The sequence below is a fragment of the Henckelia pumila genome, chromosome 2, assembly GCF_033568475.1.
Source record: "Henckelia pumila isolate YLH828 chromosome 2, ASM3356847v2, whole genome shotgun sequence".
NCBI lineage: Eukaryota > Viridiplantae > Streptophyta > Magnoliopsida > Lamiales > Gesneriaceae > Henckelia > Henckelia pumila.
Window position 1 is genome coordinate 11,228,310 of NC_133121.1, and position 18,189 is coordinate 11,246,498.

The 18,189-nt window shown below is 32.6% G+C and overlaps 2 protein-coding genes across 2 annotated transcripts; one reads left to right on the forward strand and one right to left on the reverse strand.

Moving 5' to 3' along the window:
* Positions 1-2: 2 nt before the first annotated feature.
* Positions 3-4,129, reverse strand: LOC140881737 (uncharacterized). Its single transcript, XM_073287282.1, has 4 exons — positions 3,747-4,129; positions 2,750-3,025; positions 2,048-2,185; positions 3-1,744 (listed from the first exon to the last, which is right to left on the reverse strand). Exons 1-4 carry the CDS (start codon positions 4,071-4,073, stop codon positions 200-202), a joined length of 2,286 nt encoding a protein of 761 aa, XP_073143383.1. The 5' UTR covers positions 4,074-4,129; the 3' UTR covers positions 3-199.
* Positions 4,130-12,254: 8,125 nt separating this feature from the next.
* LOC140881532 (protoporphyrinogen oxidase, mitochondrial) lies at positions 12,255-17,332 on the forward strand. The gene is made up of 18 exons (XM_073286916.1): positions 12,255-12,416; positions 12,511-12,553; positions 12,724-12,859; positions 12,951-13,016; positions 13,224-13,274; positions 13,393-13,449; positions 13,549-13,619; positions 14,044-14,080; positions 14,312-14,377; positions 14,567-14,607; positions 14,819-14,948; positions 15,270-15,449; positions 15,704-15,778; positions 16,021-16,144; positions 16,221-16,329; positions 16,404-16,478; positions 16,578-16,684; positions 16,989-17,332. The coding sequence occupies exons 1-18, from the start codon at positions 12,386-12,388 to the stop codon at positions 17,087-17,089; spliced, it is 1,500 nt and encodes a 499-aa protein (XP_073143017.1). The 5' UTR covers positions 12,255-12,385; the 3' UTR covers positions 17,090-17,332.
* The last annotated feature ends 857 nt before the right edge of the window (positions 17,333-18,189 follow it).

Below are 18,189 nucleotides of genomic sequence, written 5' to 3' on the forward strand. Positions count from 1 at the left end.
TTTTTCATTCTAGTAGGGTAAAATAACAATAGTTCCAAAACTGGATTGTTTATGAATCTCGAAATTTCACATCAAATTAATAATACTGAATTTACAACTAGTTCGTCCAAAATCTTGACATTGAAACAGCACAAATGAAAGCCGGTGCTTTGAGATTAAAGCACCGCTGTGACTATGTACAGCTTACGTAAAAACGTTTCTAATCCTCTAAACCACCAAAAATAGCGTCTCTTGTTACGAGTCTTATACCACGCACCCATAGCTCCGCCGTTTCCTCTCCGTCGCATGCAAAATGGAATTCCTTGTTCTTTGATGTGATCACATGGAAAATTCCAGGCTTGCTACCATCGCCTTTCGTTTGTCTGCTTCTCTGGAAGCTTATGCTAGAGCCTACTTCAGCATTACGGCATATGACATTTCGACGACTCGAATTTCCCCATCGAAGTACTCCACTAGATCCTACCATTTTCATGACCTTTGTGTGTGGAGACCCTTTTCCTCCTTTCGTGTGCTTTAGTACCGTGGCACCGCATAACACCAGTTTGCGTGCAAGTGCATTTAGTATGATGTTTTTGGCATCATTTTGCAGTCCCCCATATTTTCTAGCAAGTGATAAAGCAGTTTCGCCCTTGGCATTTTTCGCATCACAATGTGCTCCATTGGAGATCAGGAGTTGGCACATCTCACCATTACCTTCCCTTGCTGCCAGCATCAGTGGCGTATAGTCATCGCCATCCGAGGCGTTGATTTCATAACCCTTGCTTATCAGTAACTTCACTGCATCCAAGTCTCCATATCGGGCAGCACAATGTAACGCATAAAATCCTCCAGAACTGTGGTTTCCCTTCTCGAGAGCAAAATCAAGCATTATTTTTTCAAACATATCTTTACTTTGACTCAGTTGAGACAAAGTGATAGCAGTCTCGCCGGATTTATTGCACAACTTCACATCAGCTCCAGCATATACAAGTTGCCTGAAGGCATCAACATGGCCTTCCATGGCAGCGATCATGACTGCTGAGAAACCGAGCGCATCCTGTTCATCAAGATCAATACCTTTCTTTCCAATCAGAGATTTCAAACCTAGAATATCTCCAGATCGCACTACGAATAGAAAAGGTGAAAATGCGGATGTGTTGGAAGACGTGGGCACGTGACCACTTCGGATTACATTCAGCGTTATATGTTGAAACTCTGTGTGCCACTCATTAGACCTTGCAATATAAACCACAGTTTGGCCAGCTGTGTTAACCAAACCAAAGTCTGCACCTGCTTTTGCTAATATTTTAAGGCAATCTCCCTGCTTGTACTTGACACTGATTAAAAGAGCTGTTTCACCAGATTCTGTTCTTGAGTTGAGATCACAACCAGAATCTATTAAACTTTTAAGAATCACTGGAAATCCAAGACGAGCAGCAATATGTAATGGCCTAAACTCCGATTTTTGAGTGGTCTGGACTGGGGTTTCTATGTGAGCACCACATTTTATGAGCACTTTCACAGCACCATCATTGCCACACAGAATTGCATGGTGGAGAAGTGTTCTTCCATGATGATTGGCATTTGGGGCGAGGTGATGGAGAAGCATCTGCAAGATAGAACCTGTTGCCTCAAAATATTCTACGGCACACCAGGTAATGGGGTAAGGCTCTGCCAGCCCTGCACCCACTCGAAGTTCCTCACCTGAAGCTGTATCCCATGACCACGCCCCAAGCTGCACTTTAACATCAGTTCTGGCTCCAGCCTTCGCTCCAAAAGTCAATAAAATACAGAATGGATGTCAGTTTCTGTCCACAAAACGCGAAAACAAAATATTCTTTGAAGATAGTTGCAGAGTGTGACATCACCTAGTTCTTAGACCAATGATGTGAAACAATAAACAATTATCGTAAATTGCAAGTACAGATTGGTTGTGATTCTATTTTGGGTTGAATTTTACAAGGTAAGCAATTCTTTTAGCCGACAGTTTTCTCCAATTCTTGAAACTTAATAGATGAAAGTTGATTCATGACAAACACAAACACTAATTTAGCATCAATTCGCTTACTTCCAGCAGTAGGCGAACAACTGAGATCTGTCTACTGACTACAGCAGCTACAAGCGCAGTACAGTCAGCATTTGCATGTAGACAAGGTTTGCATGATTGAAGCAACATGCGGTCAGTTGCATTCACATCCACTCCACACTGAAACCAAGCAGCAAAATCAATATGACGTCAGATCAGCAGATTGGTTGAGAAAAGTAGAAAAGGTAGGTCAAGATCGACAAACGTAGAAAGAGTTTCCCATGTAATGTGAGCACAAAGAACAGGAAGAAATTAACAGGAGATACAGTTTAGCTCATAATCATAGTGTTGGCTCCTAAACTCTACGCAAGAAAATTTCATGGTTACACACATAAGATCTCCCTTCTCAGATTCCTTTTTTTTCCCAAGTGAACCAGCAATATAAATGGGTCATCAATGCAGCTACGTAGTTTTCACTAGTGCTAAAATGTTGACCATGAAGATGTGGGACAAACTGTAGAAAAAATGGGATTCTCATAGCAGTAACTTTACTTCTCGAAAGGCATGGATAAAAGGGAGAAAGACTAGTAACTTCCAATATAAAGATCATGATGCTCAATTTTTTAAATAAATGAGAAAATATTTTCAACATACATTCTTTCTCTCAACAAATAGCTGATCAAGCTGTTAGCCAACAATTTTAAATTCCCTAATTAATACTAACGAACATGTCAGAAATTTAACCTTCATGAAAGCTTTCACCACATCCACAAAACCTCTACAGCATGCTGTTACAAGAGCGTGAATGGCAACATGAGGCCGTATAAGATCAGAACCCATAAGAAGCTTCACTGCTTTTGAACGCCCATGATTGCTAGCCTCTAATAATGCTTCCTCACATGCTGGTTGAGATGCCCCAGCCTTGAGTAACATTTCGAGGATTTCAAAGTGGCCTTCTCTTACAGCTGCTGTGGTCGCAAAGCCTCTAAATAGTTGCAGATTCAAATCAGCTCCTGCACTCTGCCAATTTACAAAAAGAATAAATTTATAAATCACAGCGGATAAAACAAATGCACGACTCTGGAAAAAGGACACAACACCATTCTGATCCCGTCACTTCGAATACTGAATCAGTGTCAGAAGAAGTTGCAATTTAGAGCTAGAGATCTCTAAAAAAAGGCATAAGCACCAAATATTTGCCTGTCCTTTCAAACGGGCGATGACTCGCGTTCACTAACTCAATACACAAGGGTGGAACACAGTCATAAAAGTTTCAGTTTTATCAGACTAAGATTCCCATGTTAGCGGAAGAAAAATAAAGGTTAATTCAGTTTATGATATTTGATCACGGCAAAAGAAGTCTCAATAAATTTTTTTTTTTTTTAAAAAAACAGGATTTAAGCAGTTAAACAGATAAAACCTCCAAATCGAGTCTTAAAGGCAGTTCAAAAAAGGAGTAGGAAAGAGAAAACTCGAACATCAACTTTTAAATTTTGAATATAAAGGCGCAAATCCCATTCAAAATAAAAAACCGAGATTTCAGCACTCCATATAATTCAACCATAGACAGTTCCTTAATCAAAAATGTCACATCGAGAGAGTCCTGCCACCGTACAGAGTATAAAAAAAATAGTAGACACACCAAGTGGACGAAGAAAACGATTACTTTAAACACAAATCGGCAAACACTAGAATGCGAATGATATAGAAAGCGAACAGCTCAAAATCAACATTGACTTACCAGCAAGTTCTTAACGAGCTCAAGATTTCCATTACAAACAGCGACGAACAACGGCGTGACGTCAGTCCGGAACTCGTCGTAATCGACGCGCACCTCGCACGGTGACTCCTCGACCAAAACAATCTCGGTCTTCCGGATCCTCAAGCACACAGCACCAACGTAGTTGACATCTACGGACGGATCGCCCAGGCATTCGATCACCGATTTCAGATCGTCGCACAACGCAGCTTCGAGAACGCGCTGCGACACCTCGGCCTGGTAATCCACCGGAACCACCTGCTTCCCCGTTAAAAAGCCTCCGCCGCCGCCGTGCCGCAACAACATCATTTGACTAGAGAAGCAGCGGCAATGGTGAGCTGCCCAGTGGCTTGAGAGAGAATGGCGACACACAAGTCGAGAAAGGGAAGACAAAAAAAAACTTGAAACGAGTGAGCCAGCGCCAGTGCTATTTATTTATTTATGGGGATATATATTTTATATTATATTATATTATATTTTATTAAATATATTTTTATAATAATATTACATTAAAAAAAAAATTAAATATATGATTTGGTACTAAAGTCAGTTGGCGTGATTTGGGGGCTGAATAAAGGGAATATTTTATTTAATTCTCTTAATCCAAACTTGAATGCACAATTTGCATTCAGATTTCAATCTTTTTTTGTCAAATGAAAAATGCATTTGCACACTAGTTTATACAAAAATGTTTCTGCTTTCTATTACTCATTATATTTGAGCATCAACTGATTTAGATCTAATATAAAACATAAGATTTCGATTTTGAATATAAATTTTGAAAACGTTTATTAATACAAACACTTGCTGCAAAGTTTAGCTACTCCAAACTCATATATTTGATTTGTAATAATTTGTAATCAAATATCATATATTAATATCATATTTTTTTTGTCAATTTTTACCCGAGAAAAAGACAAATGTATCATTAATGTTAATAATTGCTACATGTTGGATACTCAAAAAATCATATATTCAGATTTAAAATAATTTGTACTTAAATATCATATATTTTCAATGTTTTGTACGTATTTTCAGCCAAAAAAAACATGTGGGTCTAGAAAGCGCAGAAACATTTTTTTTGTATATTCGATAGTGCAAACATATATTTTTTCCGGTCAAGTAATGATTGCAAAATTAAATTTAGATTTGGAGATTTATAGAAAATTTACTTTGAAATAATACAGAGATTATGATATGTAAGCTGATTTTTTTTTTTTTTTTTTGGTTTTATTCACCGATATATTTATTTTAAATTTGTATTCCTCTAAGTAATTAATTGGATTTTTGGTGTTTTGTTTTTTTTTTTATTATTCCAAAACCGGTTTAAAATGTTTTTATAGCAATTGTTTTGTGACTGAAAGAATTTTGGATGGATGAATTTGAATTTGAAAGTAAGATTTGGTGAATAAAGTTCAAATGATTCTGCTTTGCGAAAATTTAAAACTCTATTACATTGTTTGAGAAATTATATTAGAAGTGGAAGATAGATTTCAAAATAAAGAAATTATACAAATAAGTATGACAGATTAAAATCATACATTTCAAATTCTAGACTTTAAAATTCAAATTTGGATGTAAGAAATCCATACATGTAGTTGAAAAGGGTACGGATTAATTACATCATGCAAGAATCTGATTTCAAATTATAATCTCTCTGTTTTCCTCAAAAAACAAATTATAATCTCTCTTTAAAAAAATTAAAATTAAAACAATATGAGTTATACTTGCCTTTAAATTAAAGTAAATTGTACAATAATTCGATAATAAATTTTTAAATCAAAATAATTATAACTTTTTCAAAAAATTTATGACAAGATGACTCCAAAAATAAAGTAGGTCTCCTAAGACGGTCTCACGGATACATATCTGTGAGACAAGTCGATTCGATCCATATTTATAATTAAAAGTAATATTTTTTTAATGGATTAGATCGATTAAGAAATTTGTCTCACAAAATTTTCTCGTAGGACTATTTTATAGAACGTTATGTGAATTTTTAAAAGTAACAATTTTTAATTAGTATATATGTAGGGTTTCTCTTAAACGTTAGAGTGTAATGTATTTGAATCAATTCAATATTAAAAGTAAACGAAAATACACCAAATGCGGGGTTCCTTGCATATATCTCTTGGAGATTTGAATGAAAGTGTCATTATATAATTTTTTATTTGTTTTTTTTTATTTCCATGCTTCTCTCTCCTTATATTTCTAATTAATTATTATTCATTGGTCATAAATTACATTTACAAAAGCAATAAAAGAATATGGCCGAAAACGCATATTCATTTAATGATTATTCAAAATAATGTGGAAGTAACGCTAAAATCTTGATTTTTAATTTATTCAAAAAATAATATTTGTTTTGATATTATTTATCTTTTCATAATTCGGGGAAAAAATCAATATCATATATGTGTATCTTGTCAACCCCACTTAATTTATTTTGTTCCTCATCTTGCCTCCAATTGGTCATCTTTCATAATGTTTGGATAGGTATAATAATACACCATCGAGTTAGAATTGATTTTTTTAAAAAAATATAAAAAAAACAAAACAAAAGGGAAGCATTTTGAAACCAAAGGGGTCGTTCATCTGCTGGCACACATTATGTTGGGCCATTTAGTTACATGTATTGTATTACATTTGGGAGAGTTCATTCAAAAAAACAAAAAGAAAAAATACATTTGGGAGAGTCAATTTTTTTTAAAAAAAAAATGAAAAAATCACCATAACAAAACTTCCCCGCAATATGTTCCACCTGGTATAGTTATCCAAACTCCGGTGAATAAATCACCATAATTTCAATGAAACAATTGAGGTAGTATAGAATTTGCTCCGATCAACCGTGATTTGTATGAATCAGTGTTTACTAATTAATCATTTAAACTTATCTAGATACTGTTTGAAATTGTTTTTAGGAAGCGTTGTTAAGTAAAAAATCAAAATGTTTCGTTCAAGCAATCGCAAGCACTACCTTAATATTCACAAAACTTCTATAAAACCGTCTCGGGGATTAATTTTGTGAGAATGATCACATGCCCGATTTGACACATGAAAAAATATTATTTTTCACTCTAGACATAAATCAAATCAATCAATCTCACAAAAACCATATACTGTCTCACTGGATATTTACTCTATGAGTCACTCATTTTTTAAAACAATCTTTTGAAAAAAAAAATGTGGTAAGCAAAAGCAAGTTTTTTTAAAAAAATAAAAAATTTGTAGTGTGCATGATTATAATAATCATTCCCATCTTAAATTATAAGTAAAGAAACAACTAATTAATTAGTATTCTATAGGTATAGACATTAGCTATTAAGATAGATTTCCAATTGGAAGCATAACATGAGTATCTGATTCTGTATTTGATAAATTTCCAATTGGCATGTGATCAAAGGTCAAATTAATATTTTTATTCGTCCAATGAGCCGTGTCCACGTCACAATTTTTGTACGAAAATCCTCATTTTTACAGGACAATAATATTATATGGATGCTCTAGTACTCCTCTAAAAAAAAATATTATATGGATACGTATGCTACCAATGCATTGGTTATGTTAGTTTCTTTTTTTGCCCTTTTTCAGTTTCATGTGATGTCGGTCTCCTCGCATGTATGTATTCATATTTGTTCTGTCTAACGTGAAAATATTGTCTCGTTCTTTTGCAAAAATTGATATATATATAATTATTGGGTATTTTTTGGTTACCAAATATATTATTATTATTATTATTATTATTATTATTATTATTATTATTATTATTATTATTATTATTATTATTATTGCAAAAACACATTAAAATGGAATTCTGATTTCAAGGTTTGTAGAACTAAAATGCTATTTCATCCACGTATTTTTAAAAGATGTAAGGAATATTTCGTGTAAGATTTGCAAAAACAAGGTGTACGTTGACATTGTAGTATTGTACATATACTTATTGTGTTATTGACATGTTTGCTTATTAATACTAGCAATTGAGCACACATATTGTGTGTGAAACATAATATATTTGCACATTTTTTTTTGAAAATTTCAATTTAATTATCATATTGTAAAAAAATAAATATGATATAAGATTTAGTAAGATAATTCTTTATATAAAATATGAGAATTTAACCATCTCTACAAAATTAAATATGTTTAGGAGTTAATGTATGAAAGGGTAGGTTTGAAATTAAAAAAAAAGGCTTTATCAAAAAATGCAGTTACTATTCACCCCTCTTACTTTATTAATAGTATAGATATGTAATGTGTGGTAATACAACTTATACATACAGTGACATGACATTATAATCTTTTAGTTGTTATAAGTTATATTTTTGTTGATTAATTTATGTGGATCGTGTCATCATACCGTTAAACAAAATTTATAAGTCCGTCTCAAGGTTTATATGTAAATTTTTTTTGATACCTACGATGCAACGAAATTTAAGTTTTTAGATCATTAATAAATGATGTCAACTTCTATTAAAATGTGAGAGACCCCATGATCTGATTAATTAAGTTGAGATATATTAAGAATTACTTCGGGCAAATGGTAGACTAACCCTTTAAAACAAGGTAAATGTTATAGTTCATTATGAAATTTCAAAATCATCCCTAAATTTTATTTGAAAAAAATATTTTAAAATATATTTAGGATAATTTTATAATTTCAAATGCAATATATAATTCAACGTGTAACCTTATTATACATACATCATAACCCTTAAAACAATATGAAATTAAGTAAGGTGGCGTAAATTATAAATTTGAAGTTCAAAATTAAGGATCCCACAGATTTGAAGTTTTGAATTGCATGAGCGGCTTTTAGTGGGGTTTCATTATAGTTAGGTATACTTTACGATATTGTTTAATATTATTACACATTTCAATTTGTTGGTTAGATGTTATTATGTTAATCTCGTTGGTTACGCCACATATATTATTTCAAAGTTATAACATGTATGTAACATTTAGCACAGTATTGTATTTACTTGGGTAGGACACATAAAATAAGTTTAAATTAAAAAGTAATTATTATGATGAAAAATATAAAAAGAGTATTTTTTGGAAAATAACTAAAAAGTGTATGAAATAGGAAGAAACTACAATAACTTAAAAAATAACTTTAAAAAATGATGAAATATTATATTCGAACGATCGATCAGACGGGTCAATCCATGGTGGGATAAGCCGACCCACCATCTTGATATGCCGAAATCCCCAATCTAACACAAAATGGGTTGCAGGTCAGGCAGGTCAGCCCACAAAAAATAAATTTAATTAATAAATATAAAAATCCTTATAATTAATTAAAACTTTCATTTCATTTCATACATATTTTTAAAAAGTAGCAATAAAATTCGTAAGACACCCGCGTTTAAATGAGTTGACAAAATTTCAAACCAACTCGCTTAAATTGTTTGGCATGATGGGCCAACCCGATGAGCCTAACCCAGATTAAAGGCTTTATTTCACAAATCTATATGTGTGTGAAAAATCGATCCGATCCATTTTTAAATAGAAAATATATCTCTAATACAAAAATAATATTTTTTTTTCATTAATCAAGTCGAAAAGATCCATGTCACAAGATTTCGCATAAATCAGTCTCACATAATTTTAGGCAATGCTAAATGGCTAGAATCTGACCAGCTAAAATGGAGTTTTTGGTAATTTTAAGGCTCATTTTAAGGATGTTCATGTAATATCATATTTTATGTGACAATTATATCTTTTTCACTTATTTTTAAATTAAAATTTAAATTTTATCTCTGATCACTACATTAATTGATTGCATTTTCAACAAATTCGTTGAAAAGACATCCAATCATCTTCTACACTACATATTTAAATTTAATAAATAAATATTTTATATTAAATATATATTACTCAAATTATCCACTAACATGTCTTTCACTTCTTGTTTTTATTATAATCCAAGAGTATCTAGTATTTATGAAACATTGATATATAATAAAAATTATTGATTTAAATAAATTTTATTTTATTTAAAAAATATAACACTATAAAAATATATGTTTTTTAAAATATATTTGTACGCACAAATATTTTTATTTTTCATAAAAAAAGTAATTAATGTATATTGATTAAAATTTAATATAGTAAATTTTTTAGCTAAACTAGTTCGACTTCAACTTGGAAAAAAATTATAAAAAAATAAATTATTATAAGAAATATTTAATTATGTATAGCAATATTTCTATTTCTAAATACAAATATTAAAAAAACTCTTCTTTCATTAATTACTAATGTACGTTAACATCAATCAATATTTTATGATGTTATTTTAATTGGAAATTAATTTTACAAGCATACAAAACGTTCAATTGGACGAGCTTTAATCTTGATTTATAAACTTTTTATAATTTATTTATTTTGTCGTGAATAGTGATTATTTTAAAAACTATCGTTTTATATCAATAAAAAATTATATTGAACGCATCAAGAATAACGTACATTAATTATTTAGTTGGCATTGTTAACAATAGTATTATTCCTCTAAACACATTATATTAATCTCAATAATTTTATTATATAATTAAATAACAAAATCATCATTTGAAAATAAGTTATGCAATAATTTATTCGTTTTATCAGAATTATTAAATATTAAACATGAAATTTTTTATTGGTATATATTATTTACAATGATAAGAATATTTTGTCTCTGAACGTCTAAATAATATGCAAGATGATCGTTGCAAAAATTGTAGCTAATATCACGTGACTCTGATAGTTTCTTATAACAGTACATGCGGTGTGTGTTATGAAGTTTGACAAGTGACATGTAACATTACTTGTTCATTTGTCTTATTCTTAAAACATTATCTGGTCTCTTAAGTCTAGCCGAATGTAGATCTGTGATAATTAAAATATAATATCAGATTTAACTTTAAGTTTTACTAACTTATGAATTTAGTGAATTATTTTTTAATTTATCATAACATTTTTTAGTCATTAGTATATTATAATAATTTTTAATATATATTATTTATAATGGTAAGTTACCAAATAATTGTGTTTTTTATTTTTAATATATAATCAATGTTTGATTACATTATTTATAATAAATTAATAAATAATATCTTTGTTAGTTCATAATTTGTGGGAATAAACATGTATAAAAAAGAACGAATATAATATATAAAAAAACCGAAAATGAAAGAAAGAAGAGAAACTAAGAAAATAAAATGAAATAAATAAACAAGAATTTGAACAATAGTTTTTTCTATAAAAATCGAAAAATGATGAGCAAATTATAAAAAAAAAATAGAGTTCCAAGGAGTTGGAAAAATAAAACAAGAACAATAAATAATAAAAAAATAAAAAATGACAAATGTCATTTGATGGGAGAGGATTAAGCTCTCAATAATCAGGGTCTAATTAGTCATTTTATAGAGATAAATATCATTAATTATCTCCAACTAATTTTTTGGTTGAGTAGATTCTAGCCATTTAGATTTATCCCATAATTTTTTGTGCAATGAAATTTATGAATGCAAGTCATTTTGGAATATACATACACTTTTGTATCATGCTATTTATGTATGTTTCTCAAATCTCAACCAACTCCAACCAAACTGATTATTGCTACTTAAATGCCACGAATCCATGCTCTTAGCATCAACTTTTTATCATCATTTTGTATGAGCATGCAACTTTAAACACAAACTTGGCTTGCACAGTAATCCAATATCTCCTTAGTCCTTATCTCAATGAGCAATGATCTTTTTTTTTATATAAAAAAAATAACGTTACTGTAGTGTCCAAGGAATTAATTAATTTTTTAATCGTGAACTAATAGCGTAAAAAATATTAATATGAGTTGATGGGTTGCTCGAAGGGATGAGTATGACTCGACACAAATAATTTTTTTTTAAAAAAATATTTTTAACTTGTTGGAGTGTGGTTTTTCATTTTTGCATCCCACAACTTCCACTCCAATTTCGTATTGATGGTCATACAAAAGTAAAGAGGTAATTAATGATCATACTATACTCCAATTTCGCATTGATGGTCATACAAAAATAAAGAGGTAATTAATGATCATACTATAATTATATATTGGTAGTTAGAAATCCGCGGACGATTGCTATACACGATAGATATTTTAGCCGTTTCTGTAAAAAAAAAAAATTTATTTTAATAGTCAGTTTACAAAAAAATCTCGCACAATAAAATGTGCATGTTAAGAAATGAGATTCGAACCTAATTCAGACAAAAAACTAGCTCAATGGGAAGGATTATCCTTGTCTATATTAAAGGTTCTCAGAATATTTACATAATTGATGTGTGACACAAATTAATATACCAAGGCAACACATCAAAACTAATTAAATATACCTAGTAATAATGACTGTTGATCCGAGGAAATCAGGATTCGAACATTCTTGGGCTGGTGAGTGTGAATTTGGTCCATAACTGTTCGGCCCATTATATATGTATATGTATCAGAAAGCCCAGCCCCCCTTTTTCTACCTTCCCTCAGTTGAACAAGATTCTTGACTTTGAACCAGAATACTAGGCGCTAAGACCCCGGAGAAAGGCTGGATAAATCTCTAACCCAGCAAATTTCATTGCCACAACTTCGAATTGGAAGAATTGTGGCAATGAATTCTGCGACCAAAGAAGATAAGAAAGGTATATTTCCCTCACTTGTTTGACGTTTTTATTGCAATGCTTCTTTGGACCTTGGAATCTTTCGTCTGAATGATTGACTAATGTTGTTTTTTAGGTTTTTTGGGAAAACGTGTTGCTGTGATTGGAGCTGGTGTCAGGTATGTTACTTGAGAATTAAGCGAGTGTTAGAATTTGTGATAAAATCATAGAAATGTGGTTGTCTTGTGGTACACCTGCGACTTTTCCACTTTGTCGCTGAATTCTGTTTCAACTGCGCGTTTGTTGTGTGTTGTTACGTTATTTGGCCTCTTTTTTCTTGTGCGTGAAGTGGGTTATCTGCGGCATACAAGTTGAAATTGCAAGGTTTAAATGTCACGGTATTTGAAGCTGATGGGAGAGCTGGAGGAATGTTGAGAAGCGTTTCCCATGATGGTTTGATATGGGACGAGGGTGCGAATACCATGGTTAGTTTGTTATAATACAATGTCTCTAGCTGTTCAACTTGCATTTTGTTTATGCTAACTTAAATGAATTCTGCTTGACTTCGATATTTAGACTGAGAGTGAGGCAGCTGTGGGATTTTTGCTGGATAATCTCGGTCTCAGAGAGAAGCAACAGTTTGTATGGTCTTTTTCCCTTGTTTTGTTTCTCCTTTCCCCCTCATTTTGGTTCACCCTTTCTTGAAATGGGCTTGGACGATTTTCGTCAAGTGGTTTGGATTTTCCTACAGTAGCAATATGATCAGTGAAGCATAACTGTATGCAATCTCAAGCTTGTGATTTGGTTAATAATTTAGTTTGTGTATTGAACTTTTTCTGCATAATGCAGCCAATTTCTCAGCACAAGCGCTATATAGCCAAAAATGGGGCCCCTGTAATGGTAATGTCTTCAGTATATTTACAGGAGTGGCATATATTTTTCTTTTGATGATGCAGAAGATACTGCTTCATGTTTGGCATTTTTTTGTCCTAATATTTAGTGAATCACTCCTGTACAGTTACCATCGAATCCCATAGAACTGATCCAAAGCAGTTTTCTCTCAACAGGATCAAAGGTTATTTATCTCATTTGACTTTGATGACATCTCTTTGTTTTATGCATGGGTGAAGTCCCATTTATTCACTGCAGGTTTTATTTTTTCTTCTATTTCCAGCTACAACTATTATTGGAGCCATTTTTATGGAAGAAAAATAATCTCTCTAAAGGGCCTGACACAGAGGAAAGGTATCGATGATTGGACAAACATGCTAATGTTAGATATTTATTTGCGAGCTTTTTCTTTGTCATCTCTATCGTGGAGTCCTTGAATATTTCTCTTTGAATGATATCTTTTTCCAATCAAACTGTCATGCCATTGCCAACCCTATTTATGTGATTGCCAAGGAGCTTTATTGGCATATTCTGCTAATTATTGTTATGAACAGCACTTTGTTTGCTGATAAATGTACTAGGAACCATGTTCAATAATGAGTGGCTTAGGGAATTTATGTATATCTCATAGGAATGTACCGGCAAGACATGGTCCACTTTACTAGTTTCTGTTCTCTTCTATCACATCTTACATTAACTTTACTTTGCTTAGCTAATTTTTGTGCCACGTGTAAAAACGAGCTTACTGCATGTGACCAACGTTTACTTGTTCCTGCAGTGTTGGCTCCTTCTTCCAGCGCCATTTTGGGAAAGAGGTAGTCTCTAATCTCTATAGCTTTACAAACTCAAATTTTTTCATTAATTTCAGCTCAACGGTTGCATTTTTGCTATTGACGTGGTTGACGGTTACACCTTTTGCACTAATTTTGTTCCCTCAAAATGTAAATTCTTTTTCCCAGGTTTTCGAAACGATTAACTGTGGCATAGTTTACACAATTCTTGTAAGTTTCAGCTTCCAAATGCATTCTTACAATTTTTTTTGTTAGGTTGTTGATTATCTTATCGATCCTTTCGTTGCGGGAACAAGCGGAGGTGATCCTGAATCTCTTTCTGTGAGTGATTTCGAATTTCTTTATTGTTCTGACCTACAACTGAATGAAAATATCTTTAATGATCTGAACAATGATTATACAGAGGAAAATGAAAAGAATAGACAGTGCAGCACATTTCACTCTTTTGTGGTTTTGTTTTGATTGACACTGTAATCACTGAAAATGTTTCGCCTATTTCTTCTTGACCAGATACACCATGCATTTCCAGAGTTATGGGATCTTGAGAAGAGGTAACTTGGTATTTTGAATGTGTAGAATGCAGTTGCTTATGGGTAATTGATACTTATTAGTTTGAATTAACATTGTATTATGTAGACAATATGGTGAAGATCTTTCTTTATGACTATCTACAGTCTACACCCTGTGAAAAAGACTCTTTCATGCGTTCACAATTTCTGTTTTGATTCTATTGATATTTCTAAAAACTTTTGTTGTGATCAGGTTTGGATCCATTGTAGCTGGTGCTTTCCAGTCTAAGTTATCTCCCAGAAAGGATACTTCTGTCGGAATGAAGAACTCGTCGGCCAAAAAACATAAGCGTGGGTCTTTCTCATTTCTGGGTGGGATGCAGGTATCTCTTGTTTTTTTAACCCTGCTACGAGACCATCCAGATAGAGGCTAAAGCTTAAGCTCTGGAATTCACTTTTTTTTTGTATCCTATATGTATGTTTAACATATAATCAAGATTTTAATCCTCAATTGCGTTGCATATATAAAAGTTGTAATTGTTTTATTGGCTTCATTAAAAACCTTCTGTAAGGGATTTGGGAGAGTCAGGCTCTCTGTGGTTGTTATGCACGTGCCGTTTGTCTTATATCATCATGCTAACATAAACTTTCTGGATACACTGATGGCCCTGCCATGGTGATTTGTTGTTTATGTGTGTTTGCAGACACTCACTGACTCACTGTGCGATGCACTTGATAAAGAGGAACTGAAACTCCAATCTAAGGTGCTGGAATTATCCAGTAGCTTCAATGAGAACTCTCCACTAGATAACTGGTCGGTTTCTTACGAGTCAGATGGCAAGAAGCTTAATGATGAGAAGTCTTTTGACGCATTGGTGGTTACTGTAAGTAAATATTTGTAGAGGTAGTTTCATAATGAATTTTTACAAAAGCAATTCTCTCTCTTCTAAGTTCATGTCAGTTGTCACAATTGATAGACTGCCTTGTCTACTGTAAGAGAGACTTCACTTCTAGCTTCTTGTGAAAATAAATATGGAAATACCCTGGACAATCCTTTTTTAGTGCAACTTCCAGTGCTTATGATGTTACAATGTCCAGAACGTCTGAGATATTGAAATGATTTTCAATTTTCTGACAGGCCCCCCTCTCCGTTGTTAAGCACATGAAAATTAACATAAGAGGAAGCCCTTTTCCATTAGATTTTGTTCCCGAGGTATGCGCATTTTAACCTTTTCAATGAACACTTCCAACATCATACTATTGTGTTTGATATATTCACTCAGTTTTTTACATTTGATGGGTCTTGAGTTACCCTTATCCTAGTGCTAACATCCTTACAATGATTAGCAGTTTATAATGGGATAAGTTTGTGCACAACATTTGTTGCATTTAATAGAAAAGTACTCGTTTGATTTTCTACTTGATTGTCTTTCATTCTAGATGTAATACGTGCAGGTCAGTTATATACCAATATCTGTTATAATCACAACATTTAAGAGAGAGAATGTCAAGCAGCCCCTTGAAGGTTTTGGAGTTCTAGTACCTTCCAAAGAGCAGGAAAATGGTTTGAAGACACTTGGTGACACACTGGCCCTCAGGTTGTGTAAATATTGTTGTTATCCATTTATTTTTGCTAAAATCCTTTGTGCTTGCAGGCACCCTTTTCTCTTCTATGATGTTTCCAGATCGTGCACCCAGTGATGTTCATCTCTACACCACATTTATTGGGGGGAGCCGAAACAGAGAACTTGCAAAGGCGTCAAAGTATAGGAAATATTATTGATTTTTTTGTGCATGTCTCGAGTACAAACAGCTTTCTCATAGTTGTGTTTTAACAGGGATGAACTGAAGCAAATAGTGACTTCTGATCTCAAACAATTGTTGGGTGCTGAGGGAGAACCCGCGTTTCTGAAGTATGCAATTGTGCATCGTGTTTGGACTAGGAAGAAAGTGTTTTCCTGAAAATTGTGCTTCCAGTTATGTTTTCTTAAAGGTTATGTGATTGATTGCAGTCACTATTACTGGAGCAGAGGATTTCCTTTATATGGGCATGATTATAACTCGGTCATCAAAGCTATTGGGAAGATGGAGAAAGACCTTCCAGGATTTTTTTATGCTGGCAAGTCTCCTGTTTATGTCTGCTCTCGTTGGTTCCATAAATTCATTTAACTACTCTGGTTCTATTACCGGAAAACATTTTCATTCGTGGTTTGGCTAAAATAATTCTTCAAATTGTTATTTATTCCATCACACTGCTTGCCATTTCTGAAGAATGAAAACACATAACATCATCTGCCGAAGGGGGAATAATAGGTTATAAGAATAAGGCAACCAAGGGGTAAACATCATTTGGGGCGGTGTGGAAACGTTCTGCTTTAGCTTGATCCTTGAGTTTGTGCTGAAACGCATATGATCATTGACAGGCAACAACAAGGGAGGACTATCCGTCGGGAAAGCAATATCGAGTGGGTGCCATGCTGCTGATCTCGTGATTTCGTATCTGGAGGCTTCTCCAAGTGCTTAGTTGAAACTTGCTGCGGCGTGTAGCGGCTCTGCCTGACTGTATATGATTGTAGTCAGGTATGATAATGTGATTATTAGAGATAAAGTGACTGAAAGTTTTGAGAACCTTTTGCTTCGTAAGAGGAGGCTCAGCATGAGAATTAGATTTTAGGAATTAGGCCCATTTGCAATAATGTCATTTCCGTCTCATTTCTCTATTACAGTGGTGTATGTTTTACATCAAAATATTATAATTTTTACTCAACCACATTCCATACCCATCGTATTTGTTTCAAACTTTTCCGAATACTCCTTTGTTTTTGTTTAATCGAATCTCACTTTATAAATATATTAATATATTTATGTTTCATTTTCACTGTTATGGTAGGGGCAATTTCATATACTACTCTCTTGGGTAAATATCCAAGGGATATCTTCTCACATGCAACATTTACTAAAACACATGGATCTCACTTGTATTGATAAATATCAATTTTTAAATGCATTCTTATGACAATATTTCTAAGGTAGCATTTCATCTTTAGGTACATGGATAAAGTGATAAGAAGATGATCTTGCTTTGTATTTAAAGCAATGTGCTTCCTCAATTTAGACTTTCGTTTGTTTTTTGTTTTTTTTTTTTAGTAAATTAGATTGTAGCAAACAAATCAATGACTAAGTGGTATTATAATGGTCAATTAAACCCACTTACACCCTTGGACTAACAATCCAAATTTTAATATGCCTATTTTATGTTTTTAGTAAATTACATTGTAGCAAACAAATCAATGACTAAGTGATATTATACATGGTCAATTAAACCCACTTAACCCCTTGGACAAACAATCCAAATTTTAATATGCCTATTTTATGTAACAAGGTTAGACAACCTTGAGTTTTTCTCTTTTTTGGGTAATTCAGCTGAAGCATACTCATCAAATTGATCTGTGTTGTTTATTTTATGTTCTTTCTTCAATATGACCAACATGTGAATATGAGGTAGTCCGCGCTTTTGGAATTCAACAACATAAACATAAGCACAAACTTTCCCTAACACTGTTTTATGAGTTATTTTTTTTTTTTTTTTTTCAGATCTTGTACTTTTACTCTGAAAAATCTAGA